We start from the raw sequence: 18,168 nt of genomic DNA, 5'->3' as shown, positions 1-18,168 counted from the left end.
AGCGTGTGCGAGTGTGTGCATGTGCGCTTGTGTACGATCGTGTGTGCGAGCGTATGTGTGTGCGAGCGTGTGTCTGTGAGCGCGTGTGAGAGTGTCTGTGAGCGTGTTGTGTGTGTGAGAGATCGTGCGTGTGATTGTGTGAGCGTGTCTGTGAGCGATGGTGTGTGTGTGTGTGTGTGTGAGCGCGGCGGGGGCGGCGCGGCCGGGGGCCCGCGGGGCGGGGGGGCGAGGGGCGGGCCAGCGGCCGCGGCGCTGCTGGCCGCGGTCCAGCCCGGCGCACTAATACAGCCTGGCGGCTCCCGCCTGACTGACGCCGGCCGGGGCTGCTGCTGCCGCTGCCTCTGCGCCCTGGCCCCGCCGCCGCCGCCGCCGCGCAGCTGCAGCCCCGCTCCCGCCCGCGGCGCGCCGAGACCCCAGCCCGCGCCCGTGGCAGGTAAGAGCCGCGGCTCCCGGGCGCGTCCCGGGAAGGGCGGAGGGGGGAAGCAGAGAGGACCGGGGACGGTGCCGGTGCCGCCGCCGTCGCCCCAAACTTCGCGCTGGGGCTGTCCCGCATCCTTCCCCGAGCGGTGCCAGGTCGCGGGGCGGCGGCGGCGGCCGCAGCATCCCCCCGTGCGCCCGGCGGGGCAGCCGCGGCGGCGCCCCGGGCCGGTGTCCCCCCGGCTGGCGGCCCCGGCCCCGCTGGGCTGGGGCGGTGTGCGGGCGGGGGCTGGGGCCGCAGAGCAGCGAGATGAGACAGACCGACGCCAGGACGGCGAGCGAAAGGAGGAGCGCGGGCAAAAACATTTTTATGGATGGCTAAACGCTGACAAGTCTTCCCGCTGTCAGGATTTCTTTCTTTCTCGTTTAAGTAGGAGAAGGGAGGGGAAAAAAAAAAAAAAAGAAAAAAAGAAAAAAAAAAGAAAAAAGAAACAGCAGAGCCCCACATGACACGTTTGGAAATACTTTTCCTTTCAGAGGTTATTTTCTGTTCAAGAAATCCCGATCCTGGACACGCTCCCGGGCAAAACGGAGCAGAATTGCTGGGATTCGGGGTTTTTATTCCAGCTATGAATGGTGACTCTGATTGGCTTCTTGGTTTTTGGCTCCGAAGTTAGAACGAAACATGTTAGCAAGTAACCAACATTTCCAAAAACAATAGCCCTCGATATGGCAAATTATAAATTGCTGTAATTTTATCTCCGTGCCCAGGCAGCTCTAAGTGGGGGGAATTCGGAGTTCGACTCATTGGTAACAATTCGGATATTGTTTGGTGACTTTGTGTTTTCCTACTTTGATTTTATGGGTAAATTTATTTGATGCTAGCCAGGTCTGCTTTAAAAAGAGGCATTAGTTGGAATAAAAATAAATAACACACACATGCGCACACACAGACTCTCACACCCGCTGTTAATTGTTTGCATCTTATAAATTAGTGAAAGAAATATTTCAGCCCAGAATGGTCAACTATTTAGTGAGGGAGCTCTCCCTTGGCAGAAGTGGGAAATGATGTGCATGGCTTGGGAATGTATTCAAGTTTGCAGTGGTTTGGGAAGGACACTGCAGATAACGCAAGTTTCAGTGCTCTTCAGCATCTCCGATGGATGTGGAAATGTGCCTCTCTATTTGTGCAAGTATTTGTGTGGTAGGACTAATCTTCCCATCTTCAGGAGCATAGATGAAGAAAGTGCTGCAAAATTCTTCTCCTCAGCAACGGTAGGACAAATGTCATCACTCAAACAAACCTCATCCATTTTAATCCAGCCAGACAACTCCCTTCTTTCGGATTTGATAAGTACCAGTGTCTGGCTGGTTCTTCTTTGCTTCCTGTTAGATTTTAAAGCAGAGGCTGGGGATGTTTGTGGTTTGTTTTTTTGGTTTTTAAATATTGAGTTAATTTGACTTAGTAGCTAAAATAAACATGCCCAAAAATACATTTAAAGTCAGTTGAATCAAGAAGGATATCTTGTATTTAATGGGTTTGGCAGGAGTTCCCATTCCCGTCTGTCCTTTGTGATGGAATTAGAAACATTTTCTTCTTCACTTTATTAACTCGCACATAAGCGGATAAACAATAATTCTGCAAAAATGCCTGGAATAAGGGTCAAGTGTATTTTCTCACAAATCCTTACCACATCCATACGATATATGCAAATCAGGAGATTTCCCGATGGATGCATTGAATCCGTGTCAGTATTTGTAAACTGATACGAGGTGGAGATAGTTTTTATTTACCTGCAGCAACTGAAAGGAATATGCACAAAGCTGTCAACTGCACAACTTTGTGGAGAAGTTGGGAATTAGTGTTTCCCGAAGAGTCAAGCACACACGTTCCAAGAATCTGCAGAAGGTGGGGATGTGGTGTAGAGGAACTCGGTAGCACCTTGGGTTTGAAAGCTACTCTCATGGAAACTGGCAGGAGTGCCCCATCTTCGCTTCAGTGGGTACAAGACGAGGCTCAGCTCACTAGAAGAGGAGTGTAGAAGTGTCAATATAATGTATCACATAACATCTGGGCAGTTAATCCTGCTTTCTCTCCTTTTATTCTTTAACAGGCTTTCTGCATCTCGCATTTGAATTCTTAGCTATCTGCTGTTATCAGACGGGGAGATAGTGTGTCATGCAATCCTCTCTCCTGACTGCTAAAGTGCTGAATTTTGATGGCCAGGCTAATCTATCGCTATAAAGTTTTATTTTTCCATTGTTAAATTCAGAGGACAATGACTACTAATTACAAGTGACCTCTAACCAAAACACTGGCTAGAGTTTATCACCAGTGCTGATACTGACTAACAGTAATTCCAGCATCAGCATTACTAGGCACTCTGTTTCAAAGAAACTTAAAAGAATAAGGGGAGACAGAAATACATATATATTCTCTATAATTTGTCTGCTGCAAAAAATGCAGTGATAACATAGAGAGATTCCATTTTCTGTGGAATGTATACCCTTTACAAATAATAATTACAGGGTTGGGCAGAAAAAAAACCCCCAAACAATGCATCATAAATATTTTAACTGAAAACAACACAGCAAAAATATATGTAGTAAAGGTTGTTCTGTTCAACTGCCTGGTTTCCTGATACAGGCAAGTATAAAGAATCATTAGTGTTACTGTACATGAACAGCAAGGGATAGTAATAACAAAAACAATTTGAGATCATCATTGCAGTCCCATTACTGTCTTTGAGAACAGTTGTAAGGAAGCAGTAGACTTTGAATACATTGCAACAAAATTAATTTTTCAAAAACATTCCAGGTTATTTCCCATCTTATATTTTGTCAGCAATGCTTGAATGGTTAATACTGTGGGAATTTTACAGATGGAAAGGTGACTTAGAGAGACTTGGGCCTTGTGTATTTATTATAGCAGCTAAAAATCTGGCTGTGCTTTTGCAGATGAGTGGATTTAATAGATTGCAGGATCAGAGCCCAGACAGAGATCCTGACTAATACATGCTTGCATTTTAATTAAAGCAGGTGAAACATCAGGCAGATTGTTCTACAGGACCATTTGCAGGTCTCTGCACCTTAGACAGTTGTAAGGTTGAGCAGTTCTCTTTGCGGTTCAGTTCCTCTGGACAAGGGCACAGCAAGGACATGGTGGAGGTGGATATGAAGTGGAGACTTCCCAATTTATGCAGCCACCCCTACTTAAAAAAACCAAGAAAAAACAGAAGAAGATACTCTGATAATTGATCTCTGTTTTTCTGAGACATAGTTAAGATCCAGGTGTGTTTCTGATTGAGAGAAGCAAAGTCTAATCTTTCCCACATCTTTCTGTCCAGAACTTGTTTCCTTCCCACCCTTCTTTCCTTGTCAGTAGCATCACCATCCTCCCTCTGCCAAACTTAGCATCATCTTTGCCTCTTCTGTTTCCTCACAGGTCGTGATACTTCCAGATATCTTTTGACAGGTTTTTTTGTGTTACTTCTTACATTCCTCCTTCCTTTTGTTTGCAGCTGCCAAAGCATTAGTCCACACTGTGGCAACCTTCCAGCTTGATACTGCAACCTCTCATTTCCCAACAAGCTCTCTTCTCCCACCTACGTTCTGCTCCCAGCCACCGTGACCCCTGCCAAAATTCTGTGTCTTTTGCTTTTCTTCCTGAAATGTCTCTCATTCTGGAGTCTCTCTATATGCCTGGCTTTTGTATAGGTTTTGAAAATATTCCCCACATGCCGAGTTCCCCAGAGCTGTTGGCCTCAAACTCACTGTCCATTAAAAGAGAGAAATGAGGAGGAAAGAAAATTAACAGACCCATGGGTCATTAGAGTTTGTTCTGCTTCAGGCTTCCTTTCACCCTCGTTACCTGGCTACAATGGGAGCCAGATTGGCCACTTCTTGATAACAGTGGTTCTGTGTTTGCTAGGCCTGGTGGTGTGCTGGGTCACGCAGCCGTGCTGTGCAGAACAGCAGGCAGGAGCTGGCCGTGGAGGTGCCCTTTCCAGAAAGCCTTGTCTGCAAGCAGCAAACCTCCACCTAATGAAGAATCCTTTATAATGTGAATAGCCCTGCAGCTGAGGTCAATACATTTCAACAATGCTTAATTTTTTTAATGTGTGTTTTCTTAACAAAACAAAAGCAAAAAAACTACCACCACCAACAACAAAAAACCAAATAAACAAACCCCAAACAAACAAACAAAAAATCCCAAACAAAAACCAAACCAAAAAACCCAAACAACCCCCCCCCCCCAAAACCATAAAAACCCAACCTTTTTTTTTTTTTCTTTTAAACATTCCTTTGCAGCATTCCTCATCAGAAAAGCTGATCATGCTTCACAAAGCCATCCCAGTCAGGGTACCTTTGGGACAGATGCAGAAATTGAGGCACCTGAGGGAAAGCCGTTTACCCTGTGGCAGGCAGTGATCCCACACGCTGCCCAGTAGGCACAAAACTGACTGGAGGCACAAGCAGCTCATGTGGCTTTTCAAAATTCCCTCATGGTTACTTGCTGGTCTTGCCTATCCAAACCTCCTTGTCTCTGTCAAATTGCTTTGGCCCAGCTGCCAACATGCAGTTTCTCACCCTGCAGCATATATGAGGTAGCTAATTTATCTCTCTCTCATCAACAGATCTTGAATTACTTCACACAGGGCATGAGGCCTTCAGAGAGACATCTCATGCAGAGAAACCACAATCAATTCCCGCAGGAGGCAGCAGCCTGTGGCTCCCATGCCTGTCCTGCTGCATGGTCCTACAGGACCACCTCAAGATTCTTGGTGGTGGCACCATTGGTAGCCTTGGGCTGTACGGGCTGCATGGGCCAGAGCTGAGTGTTAGGAGGGGAGAGAAAGGGCAGAAATAGCCATGAAGAGATGGGGTATTCCTTGGAATCCTGAGATTGAGTGAAATATTTCTTTTAAAGACTCAGGGCCTGATTTGTGCCTTCTACTCAAAGTTTTCTGAAGCTGGTAGTTGACATGACATGTCATCTTACATACTAAAGAGAATCCAGCCTTTATTTTTACTCCCAGGCTCAAATGTAGGCATATGAAGCCTGTTTAATCTCATAAGCAGGTGTTCTGGTTTACAGAGAGTCTGAGCATCCACATCCTCAGCTGAAGTCACTGGGAATGGCCAGCTATCTCCTTCTTTCCCCCACAGGAGGGAACTAGATAGGCAAGTTCTTGCTCCTTTTTTTCTTAGCCCTGTTGTTGGGAAATAACTTCCACAGACAATTCTGGCATATCCAGATATTTTTTATAGAAAATGTCCTGGTCCCTAGACCAAAGCAATCCCTGCCACTAAATCAGATCTTTACATGGATAAAGCACACTAATACTAGTGCTTACCTCTTCTCCACACAGTTATTTGCTGCAGTTCTCCAAGATGTAGGCCCTGTGGATGCTCCACCCTTCCTCCCCCCTGCAGGGTTTCACAAGCCACTGAGGGCTCAATTAGCACAGATTACTGCGGATGTTCATGCAGGAGAACCTATATGTCAATCTTATTGCATTAGCAATTTCCCACAGTGATGCACAATGGAAGCCTTTTAGGAAAAACAGATTTGAGTGTGATATGGTTTGAACACAATGAAATGCTAATGCAATTCTGTGGACAACTGCTAGTGTGGTGCATACAGAAAGTGTTTTGTGTGTGAAATCTATCCCCACTATGCAGTTGGCCGGGCTGTCTCACCTGGAGAGAAGGAGAGGTGGCCAGCAGTACTGTTGCTTCCTCCCAAAGCCTGCTGCCAGTCAGAAGGGAAGCATTTCTGGAAAATTTTCCTTTTGAGTGTTTTATCCATGATCCATATGATTGATTGATCTGTATTTCACTTTCCAAGCTGGGAGATGCTAAATCATCTGCAAAAGATGTCTGCTGTGTTAACACCAGAACTGAATAATGCTTTAGACAGATCCCCCAGAGGTGGGATGTGCTACCGTACAGTATGTGGAGAACATTTGCTTTATCCTTTCTCCTTGTGTGCACTGTAAAGGCACAACCAAGTCTCCAAAAGCGTATTCTCTTCTAACAACTTAAGACACTAAACTTTTAGAATAGGTTCCCAACAGACTGGAGTGCCACATCCTTGGTGAAGTACTTGTTCTTTAGATGTATCCTTATTCACAACATTCTTGACATCTAAATCTAAGCAAATCCTTTTCCTAAAATGAGTATTTGGGAATGACTCCAAGAATGCCAGTGATTGATAACAAGGATTACAGGATCTGATTAGTGTGGCTATAAACTTTAGGCCAGCATTAAAGCTGAAATTCTTTTCAAGTCCCCTTCTTCCTTTGTGAAGTGTTTGTTCTGGAGGCACTTGGATGCATGCTTTGTATTAGAGACGAATCAGCTTTATTTTAAAAGCAGGAATTCTATTTTTTGCTTATTTCTAACTGTTCCATTTTTAGAAACACCGTTTTTGTTTGCTACAGTTTCTCTGGGAATGGTGGGTATGTGAGGAATGCAGGACCAACTGGCTGTATAATGGGGATAGCCAGAGTCATGGGAAGACATTTTGGCTTCCTGGGTCAGGTTGATGCACCTCCTCATCACCCCAGTGCCTCCTGCCTTATCCCACAGATACATCCTCAGAGCTCCTCCATGGCATGAGTGCTCCTTAGCCTTCAGCTCTGTTGGAGGAAAGCAACTGAGAGAGGGGCTCCTCCCCAGAGATACTGGTCTGAGTCTGAGCAAGGCAGCCTCAGGAAGGGGTAAGGGAGGGACTGGGTGGATGGGTCTTCTTCCTGCCTGCAGGGAGCAGGGTGTGTGGCAGAGAAGAGGATGTGTCCCTGTGGGATTGTGTCTTAGAAACCTTGGTGTGGCCCAGACAGGGAACACTGTGCAGTTCACTCCTTATAAACATCACAGTCACTGGTTTCCTTTAAAAATTAATACCGAGGAAGGAAGTGTAGTCAGAGAGAGGGCATAGTGATAAATTGGTCCAGTTTAATATTTTTACATAGACTTTGGTTGTGGTAATTTTGTGGGGTGCCTTCAGATATTGTGGGAGATTTTCAAAGGCAAAAATTGGTGGGAGCATCCAGCCTTCTGGTTTGGATTGCCATCCTCAGTGGCTGGATGCAAGTAGCCCAGGGGTCAAAACCAGTGCATCCATGCTAGCCCAGTGCTGCACCTGAAGAGAGGGGCCTTTTTGCTTGGTTGTAGTAGAGGATGTAGGGTCATAAGGGCTCATCTCAAGGGATTTTCCAGTCCCTTCTTCGTCCCCAAGACCAGCACAGTTTTTCTTGAAGCAAACTGTGCAAAATGCACTCACAGACTTCCAGCAGCAACTATCCCAACATGTATCTACCTTATTTGTATGTTCTCCCTGATTTTTTAATGGACATGAAAGATCCCTATCCTGTCTGCAATAACCTTTGCACATGGGGGTACTGTTACCCTCCCCATGTACCTCTGTCCTCCCCATCTTATGTCACACTAGCAAAGCTTTGCTGAAGCATCTGCCAGTGTGCTCATCCAGAGCGGTCGCACAGCAGGAATTGGTACATACCTTCCTAATCAGGCATCATAGGCATACCAAACATGACCTGGCTACTTAATTTTCTTTTGCAACAGAATTTATGCTTCTGAAACACTTCTGCAAGTGTTTGGCCTGTGGAAATGCACATAGCTGTGTTAAAGGTGTGCAGCTTATATACTTGAATCTTTCCTTCTTTCTATCAAGTAAGAATGTGGTATTCCTGTCAAGAGAAGCTAAAAGATGCTGACTAGATGTGGTAATGCTTGAGAAGTTACACGAGCTCAGAAAAATTATGTGGATGTCACAAATTTTTAGTCACTAGGATCAAATTTTGTTCTTACTTTATCTGGGAGGCAGTGAGTTCAAGTGAAGGCTCCACAGGGTGAACAAGTGGCTGGAGAAGCATGAGATGCTGTGGGATTCACTTTGTGGCATTGATGCCTGCACATAAAGTTCACTGTAGAAGGGTTTTCTGAACAAACTTGAAAAAGACTCAAGAAAATGAGTTTCAAAAGCTTGCATTATTCATTTAAGCTTATACGAATAGCCAACAAGATATTTCCAGGGTTGTGTGAAACATGGATAAATTTGAACCTCAAACACTCTACTTCCTATCATTGAGTCTGTTTTTAGTTGGAGCAGTCCTGGGTCAAACTGGGAAGACATTTAATTTCTTAATTTAAAAAAAAAAGCCTTCTTTACATCCTAATAAATTAAAACCCTAGGTTTTACTAGGATTTAGGTTCTATGGTTGTGGAAGAAGTTGGCAACATTGTAAAGAATAATTCATCCACTATATTTTTTTGTGTGTGAAAGACAGTGGTTTCAGATAGATTCATAACAGCACCCTTGTCTGGTGGATCCCAAGGACAACAAGAAGCCTCAAGGGAATCCCAGCTGATATTTAGGGTGCCATGAGTGGAACAAGTGATTTATTACATGCTTCAAAAATAGCCCATGGCCACTGTTGCTGAGCCGTGAGCTGATTACTGCACTGTGCCTCTCAGGTGTGTGCTTTCCCTCTGCTCTCCTGGAATGAGTGTACATGTGAAACCTCTGCTGCCCAGCTCCAAGTTGCTGTGTGGGCAAAAAAAACCAAAAAGAGTTGATGCATGAGGCCCAAGACAAGGTTGGTGAGGTTCGCCACTCATTTGAGACCCACATATCTGTACACACGTTTGTTTGTTTGTTTGTTTGTTTGTTTGTTTGTTTGTTTGTTTGTTTTAAGACCCTTTTCCCTGCTGATGTGTAGAAGATCCCCATAATGAGTGGCAGTGATGATTTGACTCGGGAGGTTCTTTGCCAGCCCTGGGTGTGTGCAGGCTGCTGCTGGCTGGTCACATTTGAAAACATACCAAGAACTAGTTAATTTAGGAAAACTCACATGCTTCTCTCTTTCATAGTAGGTAGAAGTAACTGAATCAGTGCTAGGTAAAAATAACTAGCCAAGAACATGTTCACTGCATTCCTCTTCACATTGATGGACTGAAACAATTTTCTCCCTTCCAGTTCTGTTGTGATTTAGTCTCTGAGTGTCAGACTTCCAGCTATAATTGTCTCACTGCTGCGTGCATCTCCAAGAACTGCACAGCTTATGTCTAGACGACCCTCTGAGAAATCTCCCTCTGTGGCCTTACTTAGCTGTTACAGTGACACTGAGACTGATGATGTCAGGCATTCTTGAGACCAATAGCCATGCCTCTCAGCATGCAGTTTGCCCAGGCAAGCGCTGGAGTGGAGGTAGCTCCTTGAAGCTTTATGCCAAGACCAGAAGCACAAACACAGGAAAGTTCATCAGCATGTTGGATTACACAGGCATTCTGCTGAGGTGTGATGTGAGTCTTCCCTGACACGATGGATCCTTTTTACATTAGTTAAAATCTAAACCTCACAAAATCTTTCCATAGTGGAGATGTCAGCATGTTAGCACAAGACACAGAGGAGGGCACGTTTAATTTCCATGAGCTCTGGAACCCCTCTTATTGACTTCATGAGGACTTGGCTCCAGTTAGGAAATTGTAAGCCCACAATTATGGTGGGCTTTGCTCTGCTCCTGGCATGTCAGGCTTTTTGGTACCAGAGTAAAAGTTACTGAAGTGATGCTCCCGGAGCAACACATTTCTCCTACTGACCTGAGGACCTACAGGCTATTTCTACACTGGAAGGTGAAAAATGGGCCTAGGAGGAGGAGAAAATATCCTAGTCCCTTCCACATTTTGCTGGCTCTTAGCCTTGCAGTCATTCAGACTTCAGGTGCCTCATCTCACACAGCATTAGCTGTATGCAGTGCCTGATTTTGCTTTTTTTTTTTTTTCTTTCTAGTTATTTACCTTTAGGTGGAATGGTCCATGACATGTACACACATATTTTTCTCAAATACACATTTAGGGACTTGAGGATGGGTAGGTCAGATATGGGTGTCAAAAATTTGGATATGTTCATGTGGCCAAGTAAATTCTACTGAAAGACTGCTTCTATACTAATAAATTAAACATGCTTTATACTGTTCTTGGCCTTGAGGCTTACTTCTGTGCAATGGTTGTCTCACCTTCCAAAACATGGTGGCTCTATGCTGATTTATTATTAGTAATAGTAATGAGTTCCCTGTTCCCTCCTAACTCTTGAACTACACACAAGAGTGGTTTGGGGGATTGCTGCTGGCACAGACCAAAGCCGTTCCAGATGCTGTGGTAATAACATGCTACAGGTAATAAAGTTCCTGTGCCCATAGGTGTTTCCCACCACTAGTGTGCCACAGCAGTAGTAGACACCCTGTGTTTAGGGAGAATGGAACCAGTGAATTGGGCTGACATGTTTCCAGTCCCACCTTCTCCTGCAGGCCACAGAAACAAAAGGGTGGATCCATGCTCATGTCCCATACATTTTCTACCTCTTCCCTAAATCGAGCTTCAGATCTTAGGCTAAACTCAGTGACAGAATAAAGATTTCCAGCATGGAAGACTGACCATGTTTAGTGTCAACCTGTCACTTAGCTGACAGATGGACAAAGCATTCCTTGTAGTTCCAGAGGAGGGAATCATGTTAGGAAAGTATCCTGAACAGTGCCTGACTCATCCTCATGATAGCACATCATATTGTCACTGAGGGAGATAGAGCTGACCAGACCAGAACTTCCATCATCGTATAATGGACATGTGCTGGGAATATGAATTAAAACTGTAATACTTCCCTCCCCACTGCCATGCTAAACTGCATCGTGCATAGAGAAACACAATGGATCATCTGCACAGAAAATACATCAAGTGTGGGTTTGAAACATTCCAGTTGGGTAGGCAAGTTGCCTGTTACCAAAGACATACAGAGTAAGCAACTGCTATCCTGAAAGACTTAAAATTAAATTGTGAATTGACATCTCTGTCATTGCAGCCCTGGAGCAGAGTGGCTGCCTCGCTATTTCGCAATGGAGAATCTAAGTGTAGGAACACAGGGCTTAGTCTGCTGAATAGTGTGCAGTATTATGTAATTTAATAACATTAAATTAGGATGTTCTGATAATATTATTTGAAAGCTGTTTAGTTTATTTAATACCATTTATATTTTATATGCCAGTTGAATTTGGGGGAAAAATGATTTTAGAAGAAACTGGGGGGAGTGTGGTAGGAAATTGTGCAATGTACTTATCTGAGACTACATCACATGGTCTGCAAAGCACAACTTTTGCTTTTATACACATAGCCTTGGCGACTCTCCCACTAGCAACAATAGTGCTCAGACTCATACTGATGTCACTGTTGAGTTATTTAATTTGACTGAACGAGATTAATGTGTTTATTTAAAACCTTGGTCAAAATGGAAAGGAAAATCTCAGGACAATACTTTTATGTGAACATGTATGTTTTCACATCTGATGGTTGTAACGTTGCATTAACTTATCAGGAACAGTTGTTTACACATGCCAGTGCCCAGGAGACCCCCTCAGATAAGAAGCGTGAGCCATTTTCCCTCTTAGCATAGAGCAGAGACTTCTACACTGCTACCGGTCCAGTGGGCTTTCAACCCAGGCTTTCCTTGCTTCCTGTTGGTGCTTTCAGGGTTTATCCACAGTGATCCCAGCATTGTTTCATTTTCTCATATGAGGATGGGGCTTGGTGCCGCCAGGCAATGACAGCAGTGTGATGGTGGATCCTCCACAGGTTCTCACCAGGGCAGCGAGGGACAGACACCTCCACTGCACAGGATGTCTGGATGGGACTGGTGCTGGGCTCTGTAGGCTGAGCCTGGTCCTGCAAAGACTGGAGCTTGCTTGCCTAAATTTTATCCACGTTACGTTTTACAAACAGATTGAGGGGGTATTTTTGCTGTGATAAATCACTCTGGTTTTACTTCATTCTCACACGTACCCTCTAAGTGTATGGAATAGACTTCAGTTTTGTCTAGAGGCAGTAGTAACTATCCAGTTAAATACTCCACGTCACTGGACTTTTACTAATACAGAGCAGGGAAAATATCTGGAATCTGAGGTTTCTTTTTGTATGGCGGGACAGGTTTCCACAGTTCCGTGGAATCAGTCTTTGACTGATGAAGGGCACGAGTGAGGGGGTTTCTGCCGTGCTCTGTCAAGAGCCTCTCTTGACAATCAAGAACAAATGGACACATACATAAGTTGATAATGTAGAAATTGTATAAGCCAGATCTCAGTGCTCTGGTGGGTGCCTGAAGCAAGGTGTGCCTGTTCTGCCTTCCAGTTTTGTAGCTCCTCTGTGCATATTTTCATGGTGCTTGGCATATGAAAGTCTTGGGGAAGAGCAGCTGCTGCTGCTTAAGAGTTGCCTTCATGATTTCTCCTCTGTGGGGCCAAGTGCTTCCATACTCCTAGTGCAGTGGAAGGCTTTTGGGACTTTGACCCCCTTCCCCCACCATTGTTGCAGTTGTGGAGGAAGAGAAAAAGCTTGTTATGTTTCCATATATCTGCATTTCTCAGGGTGATGGAGTAATGCAGTGGGCCGTAGGGATGGGCATGAGAACTAAACAGAAGAGATAAAAACAGCTCTAGGCAGTACCTGGTCCTCAGTAAACATGTCCTGTCCAAGAGGCTGTGCTGCCCTGTGTGCTCACACTGCAGCATGCTCCAGAGCTGCGTGACGCTGAGGGTATCCGAGTATGCCAAGGAACCAGTCTTTGGGATTGGCCTCCTGTCTCACTGTGTTGTACCTGTGCCTTCACATGGTGTCCTCAGCTGCCCTTTGAACTCTTACAAGATCTGTACATTTAAGGAAATTGCACAAAAATATGGTTTGTGCAGCTCTGCCACTCCCTGTGCTGGGCAGCATCTGTCTCCTCAGTGGCTGCATCTGAGTGGTGCAGCTGTGAGCAGGCCTTTGTTGATGGGGGTGAAAAGCTCCACAAGGGTCGGCTAGGGCAGTCATGGAGCTGCTTTTCTAGAGGCATCTGTTTGGAAGCTGCCCCCATCTGCTGTTTTAAGAGCCCTCTATGTAGTTCAGACCTTTGGGCTTGCTATGCACAGGGAGTCCATGAAATATATTGAAAGTAGTAAATAGCTTGACGTACAAAGACATTTTTCCTCAGAGTTTCAGTCAGTGGAAATATGTAATTTTTAGCTAAAATTAGACTGGCTCCAGCTATATGAAGGAAAAAAAAAAAAAGGAAAAGCCCTCAAGAACTAAAGTCTTTCTGTTGGACTTTGTCAGATGTAGCAACTCCTAGCAAAAATAACTCAGGATCCATCCAGCACAAACTGTGTCCAAAAGTCTGTGATTTGGATCCAGAAAGCTGTGAACTGTTGAAGAGAGAGGGAAAAAGACTGTGTAGGCAAAAGAGGATTTTCTCTTCCATGTAGGAAAATATAAATAAGTTTAGAGAATACTAGTAAATCTTTCAAAAGCCTTAAATGAGATCTAGGAGTAGTTTAAATTAATTTTGTAGTTAATATTTTACAACTCTTTGACAGTACTGTGAGATTGGAGTGGCGGAGAGGGTGTTGAAATCAGAACAGTATTCTACTCATTGCTTCCATAAAATTTGAAATTACAGATTTGTTTTCATAGAAGATGATTGAGCTGAACCAACAGCTACCAGCATATAAAAAAGAGGGTAAATTTTCTTTTGTACTAAAAATAATCTTAGTCCTGCAACCATTTGCCTCTTCAAATTAAACTCTGAACACAAGTTGAAGTGACTGGATACTTAACAATTTCCATGGTCCAACTCTAAAATGAGTGGGGTGGATAGTGGGGAGGAGAGGCTTGGGCCCAAAATAAACATCAAAAACCAAACAGAAAACCATTGAAAATTAACTACACATTTTGAATAATTTCTCTTTCAAAATATTTTATTGAAGGAACAATGGAAATAGTGTGTGAAGCCTAACCATGTATTGTGTTGCTGTTCCAGGCTTCATCAGCAGTTTCTTGATGTTTGGAAAGTTCTGACACCCACCCTGTCAGACTGCTTGTAACCAGTGCCCAAGACTACAAAAACACACGTGTGAAAGAACCTTTCCTTGAAGGAAGTGTCCATCACAATACTGTGGAAACTCCGTGCAGGCCTTGCAAGGCAGGAGAGCAGCTTGTGTTTCCGTTGACACTCGTGTGTAATCTCTGCTTCTTATGCACTCCAGCACCCCTATCAGTTCCTTGTTCTCCTTCACCAGCCCTGCAGTGAAAAGGCTGCTGGGCTGGAAACAAGGAGATGAAGAAGAAAAGTGGGCAGAAAAAGCTGTTGATTCCTTGGTGAAGAAGTTAAAGAAGAAAAAAGGAGCCATGGAAGAACTGGAGAGGGCTCTGAGCTGCCCGGGCCAGCCCAGCAAATGCGTCACGATCCCACGTTCCTTGGATGGGCGGCTGCAGGTGTCTCACCGCAAGGGGCTTCCCCACGTCATATACTGCAGAGTGTGGCGCTGGCCTGATTTACAGTCTCACCATGAGTTGAAACCACTGGAGTGTTGTGAGTTCCCTTTTGGCTCGAAACAGAAAGAAGTGTGCATCAACCCCTACCATTACCGGCGGGTGGAAACCCCAGGTAATTATGTCATCTGCAAATGATTCGCATCTCTGTGTTAGCTCTTGCTCTGGCAGGTCTTGTCTTGGTACATCCTACAGCTGTGCTCTGAAATGTGAAAAGGCAGGCTCCATCTGATGGGAGGATCTTGGGTCTTACTCTGACCAGTGCTATACTAGCTCTGGCGGCCAGGACTAGGCAGGGAGTAAGGAGCCCCTCTCCCGTTGGGGTCTGCATCCCATCGGGCCCCTGAGGGCACCCGGATCTTGTCCAAGGTGCTGAAAGCAGCTTCCTCTCCATGCACGTGGGTGCTGAATCCTCCCTGTCTGAACTGCTGGCCATTTGCATGTAGTCTGGGCACCAACCTGGCCTCACCACCGCGGTGAGATTTATGTCTCATTGGAAACCAACAGTTGACTCACTAACCCCCAGGAAACACTAGCTCTCTCTTTAAAGATAAGAGTTGTAGTAAGATGGTGTATTTTGCAGTGAATATGAAACCAGGTCAGTTGATTCTCCCTAAAATACCTGGTGGCCTGCCTTAAGTGGGACTTACTTCTAAATGGAGAGTTTATGTGAAATAAATCCACCAGGTTCCTGTAAAACTTTGAAATTTTCCACTGATAATCCTCTTTGGACTGCACTAAAAACTTATGACTTCACTGAAAGGTCATTTAATAGGGTTTTATGTCAGTGAAACAGCTGTTAAAAATTTGTAGTCTTCAGTATTGACTTTTATTGGGATCTTAGTAATCAGGGCTGGCAAAGGTCTAGAGCAGTCATCCTGTTTTCCTGTGCCCAGACTCCCAAACCAAACCAAATTACCAGGTACATTCCTGACAGATCTTTTCCTAATGAGCTCTAAAAATCCTATGTGATAAAGGCTGTACAACGTCCTCAGGCAAGTGAATCTATTGCTTTGCTATCCTTACAGTTCAAAATGATTTCTAATGTCTAACCTAGCTATCCCTTGCCGCCAAAAATCACGGTAATTTAATTTACTAATGGATACAGTTGGTAAGTGTATACTTTTTATTGTGAGATTACTCCTTGCCTGGCATGAACTTTAGTCTGAGGTGACATTAGGATCAGATAAGTGAACTGTGGGATGTTTCTTTTCACACAGATGAAATAAGGGAAAGACATTTGTTAACATTTGTTAAACACCAGGGGCTGCTTCCTCTTCTGGTAATCCTTCCAGTGCAGCAGAGCTGTCACTGTGAAGTTGTATCTGATGTGCTGTAAACATTGTCAAAACTTTTATATTTTACAGCTACACTGAGTGGTGCCTATTGTCAACAGTTTTTAGTGGAAAGAGCTGATTTACTTGCTAAAGTAAACTCTTCAATAATTTAAGAAAAGATGCTCATAAAATACCCCATTTTTTTGTTTATTGCACTTCTTTATTTGCAGGCTGCAGTCTTTAGTGTCTTCTCATTTCTTCTGGTTTAACTTCAGTGCAGTTAATGGAGTCTCCTCAGTGCAGTAGCTGACAGCACTGACGGTGCTGATTTCAACCCTGGTTTTCTCATCTGTTCAGTGCCAGCTAACAAACACTGCTAATGGAATAGTCCAGCAGCTGCTAAATGGCTGCCAAAGCTTGTTGTTCTGATCCTGAAACTCAGAAGCTTTCAGCTGTGAACATGTCTCTATTGCTTGCCTGTGCAGCAGACTGGCGGCATCTCTGCTAGTAAAGTAGAAGGGGACAAGGTGCAGGTCTGGGTAATGCTGAATTTGTAATGTGATCCCAGGAACAACTTTGAGCTGTGTGGACTCATGTGGACTCCAGCTCTCAGAGTGCAGGGGTAGCCTATAGGAGGGACTTTGGGCACTTTGGACTTGGCCATCTTGTTTTGGAGCTGAAAGTGAGTGCAGCTGTGAGGAGACAAGGTGTGCTGTTCAAGTTCTCCACAGGACCCAGGAATTGTTCTCAGGCTGTTGTATTCACCCCTACAGCTCTGCTTACAGGGACAGCTCAGAAGCTGAAGCTCACAGCTATAGTATATATAGTGTGTGTGTATATATATATATATATATATATATATATATATATATATATATATATATATATATATATATATATATGTATATGTATATTTGTATAGTATAGCAAAGAGTGGAGCCCACTCAGGTGCTCTGGGGCAGCAGCAGCAGGAGAAAGAACTGCACCACTGCACTGGTGCAATGCAGCTCCAGTTAGAAAGCAGTGCTGCAAGGGGGTGTTTGCAAGGCAAGAGAACAAATGAGCTTCACGAGAAAGTGTAGCAGTGAGATCACTACAGAAAAGGCTGGGAGTGGTTGTTTTAGGTGCTGGTCTGTTTAAACAACAGACCTCTTAACTGCAGGAAATCTGCATGTTTGCTGCTGGTGATCTTAGGCTTAAACGAGATTCTCTGAGTCTCATCCTCTGGTGCTAAAGAATCCACCCATTGAATAAGTCAACACTGTATTTTTTACAATTTCCATACCAGTATTATTTTCATACCAATGTCCATCCTTTCAGGGATCATTTTCCGTCACTGCAGTCTTTCTTGCTGAGTCAACCACTCTATGACCAGATCCATTAGCTTTAATCCAGGACAAACAAGTTGTGTCAAAGATGGGAAGGCCTCACCCTTTCTTTGACAGCCTGGCAGATCCCTAGACCTCTGTTACTAGAACACAGCTTTGAAATCTGGTCAGAGATTCAGGGATTTCATTACCTCTGCTGTGTCCTCCGGTTGCCCATTCCCATTTTAGGCTCTGCTACTGGTACTGCACAGATTACACATGGTTTTTATTGCTGCTACAGGTATTCCTGGCAGATTTCTTCTCAGGTCTGCTGAATAGCATGTGACACTTAAAAAAAAGCAGAAAATATTTCTTCTATGTGTGCAACATCCCACTGCAGAGGAGTTAGGCCACCTAATCTGAAGGAAGTAGGTATGTTGGTTATGCTCTCTTTCCCCCTTCATGGTTGCCTTTGAAGAGCTTCTCAGAAGTCTGGTTTATTGTCAGCAGAAGCTGCCTAAACATGTACCCTATTTTTTTTTATGAGATCATTCATATGTAAGTATTGCAAATTTGAGGGTGCACCATTGCTGTAGAAAGGAGAATTTTTGGCTTAAACTAACTGACTGCTTTCATGAAGCGTGAGTGGGACTAAGATGTGATAACCTCCCAGGTGGAAGACCACCTGATGGCCTCACTGTTGGCCATGTGTTTGGGAGTAGTCATGGGCACGGGGAACAGATGGATCTCACTGGAGAGTGGTCTCCAAAAGCAGTAAACTGTGCAGA

At 44.4% G+C, this 18,168-nt stretch overlaps 1 protein-coding gene across 2 annotated transcripts in view; it reads left to right on the top strand.

Moving 5' to 3' along the window:
- The first annotated feature begins 402 nt into the window (after window positions 1–402).
- Window positions 403–18,168, top strand: part of SMAD9 (SMAD family member 9) — a 42,482-nt gene continuing 24,716 nt past the window's right edge. For both annotated transcript variants that reach the window (XM_066176023.1, XM_066176022.1), the window contains exons 1-2: window positions 403–433; window positions 14,285–14,911. In XM_066176023.1, coding sequence (XP_066032120.1) covers window positions 14,500–14,911 — 412 coding nt within the window. In that variant the 5' untranslated portion in view covers window positions 403–433; window positions 14,285–14,499. The remainder of the gene's footprint in view (window positions 434–14,284; window positions 14,912–18,168) is intronic.

This window comes from Chamaea fasciata, unplaced genomic scaffold (genome assembly GCF_029207755.1).
Source record: "Chamaea fasciata isolate MVZ Bird 193981 ecotype frontalis unplaced genomic scaffold, bChaFas1.0.hap1 SCAF_2, whole genome shotgun sequence".
In the NCBI taxonomy this organism is placed as follows: Eukaryota; Metazoa; Chordata; class Aves; order Passeriformes; family Sylviidae; genus Chamaea; species Chamaea fasciata.
This window is presented reverse-complemented; position numbering and strand designations above follow the sequence as displayed.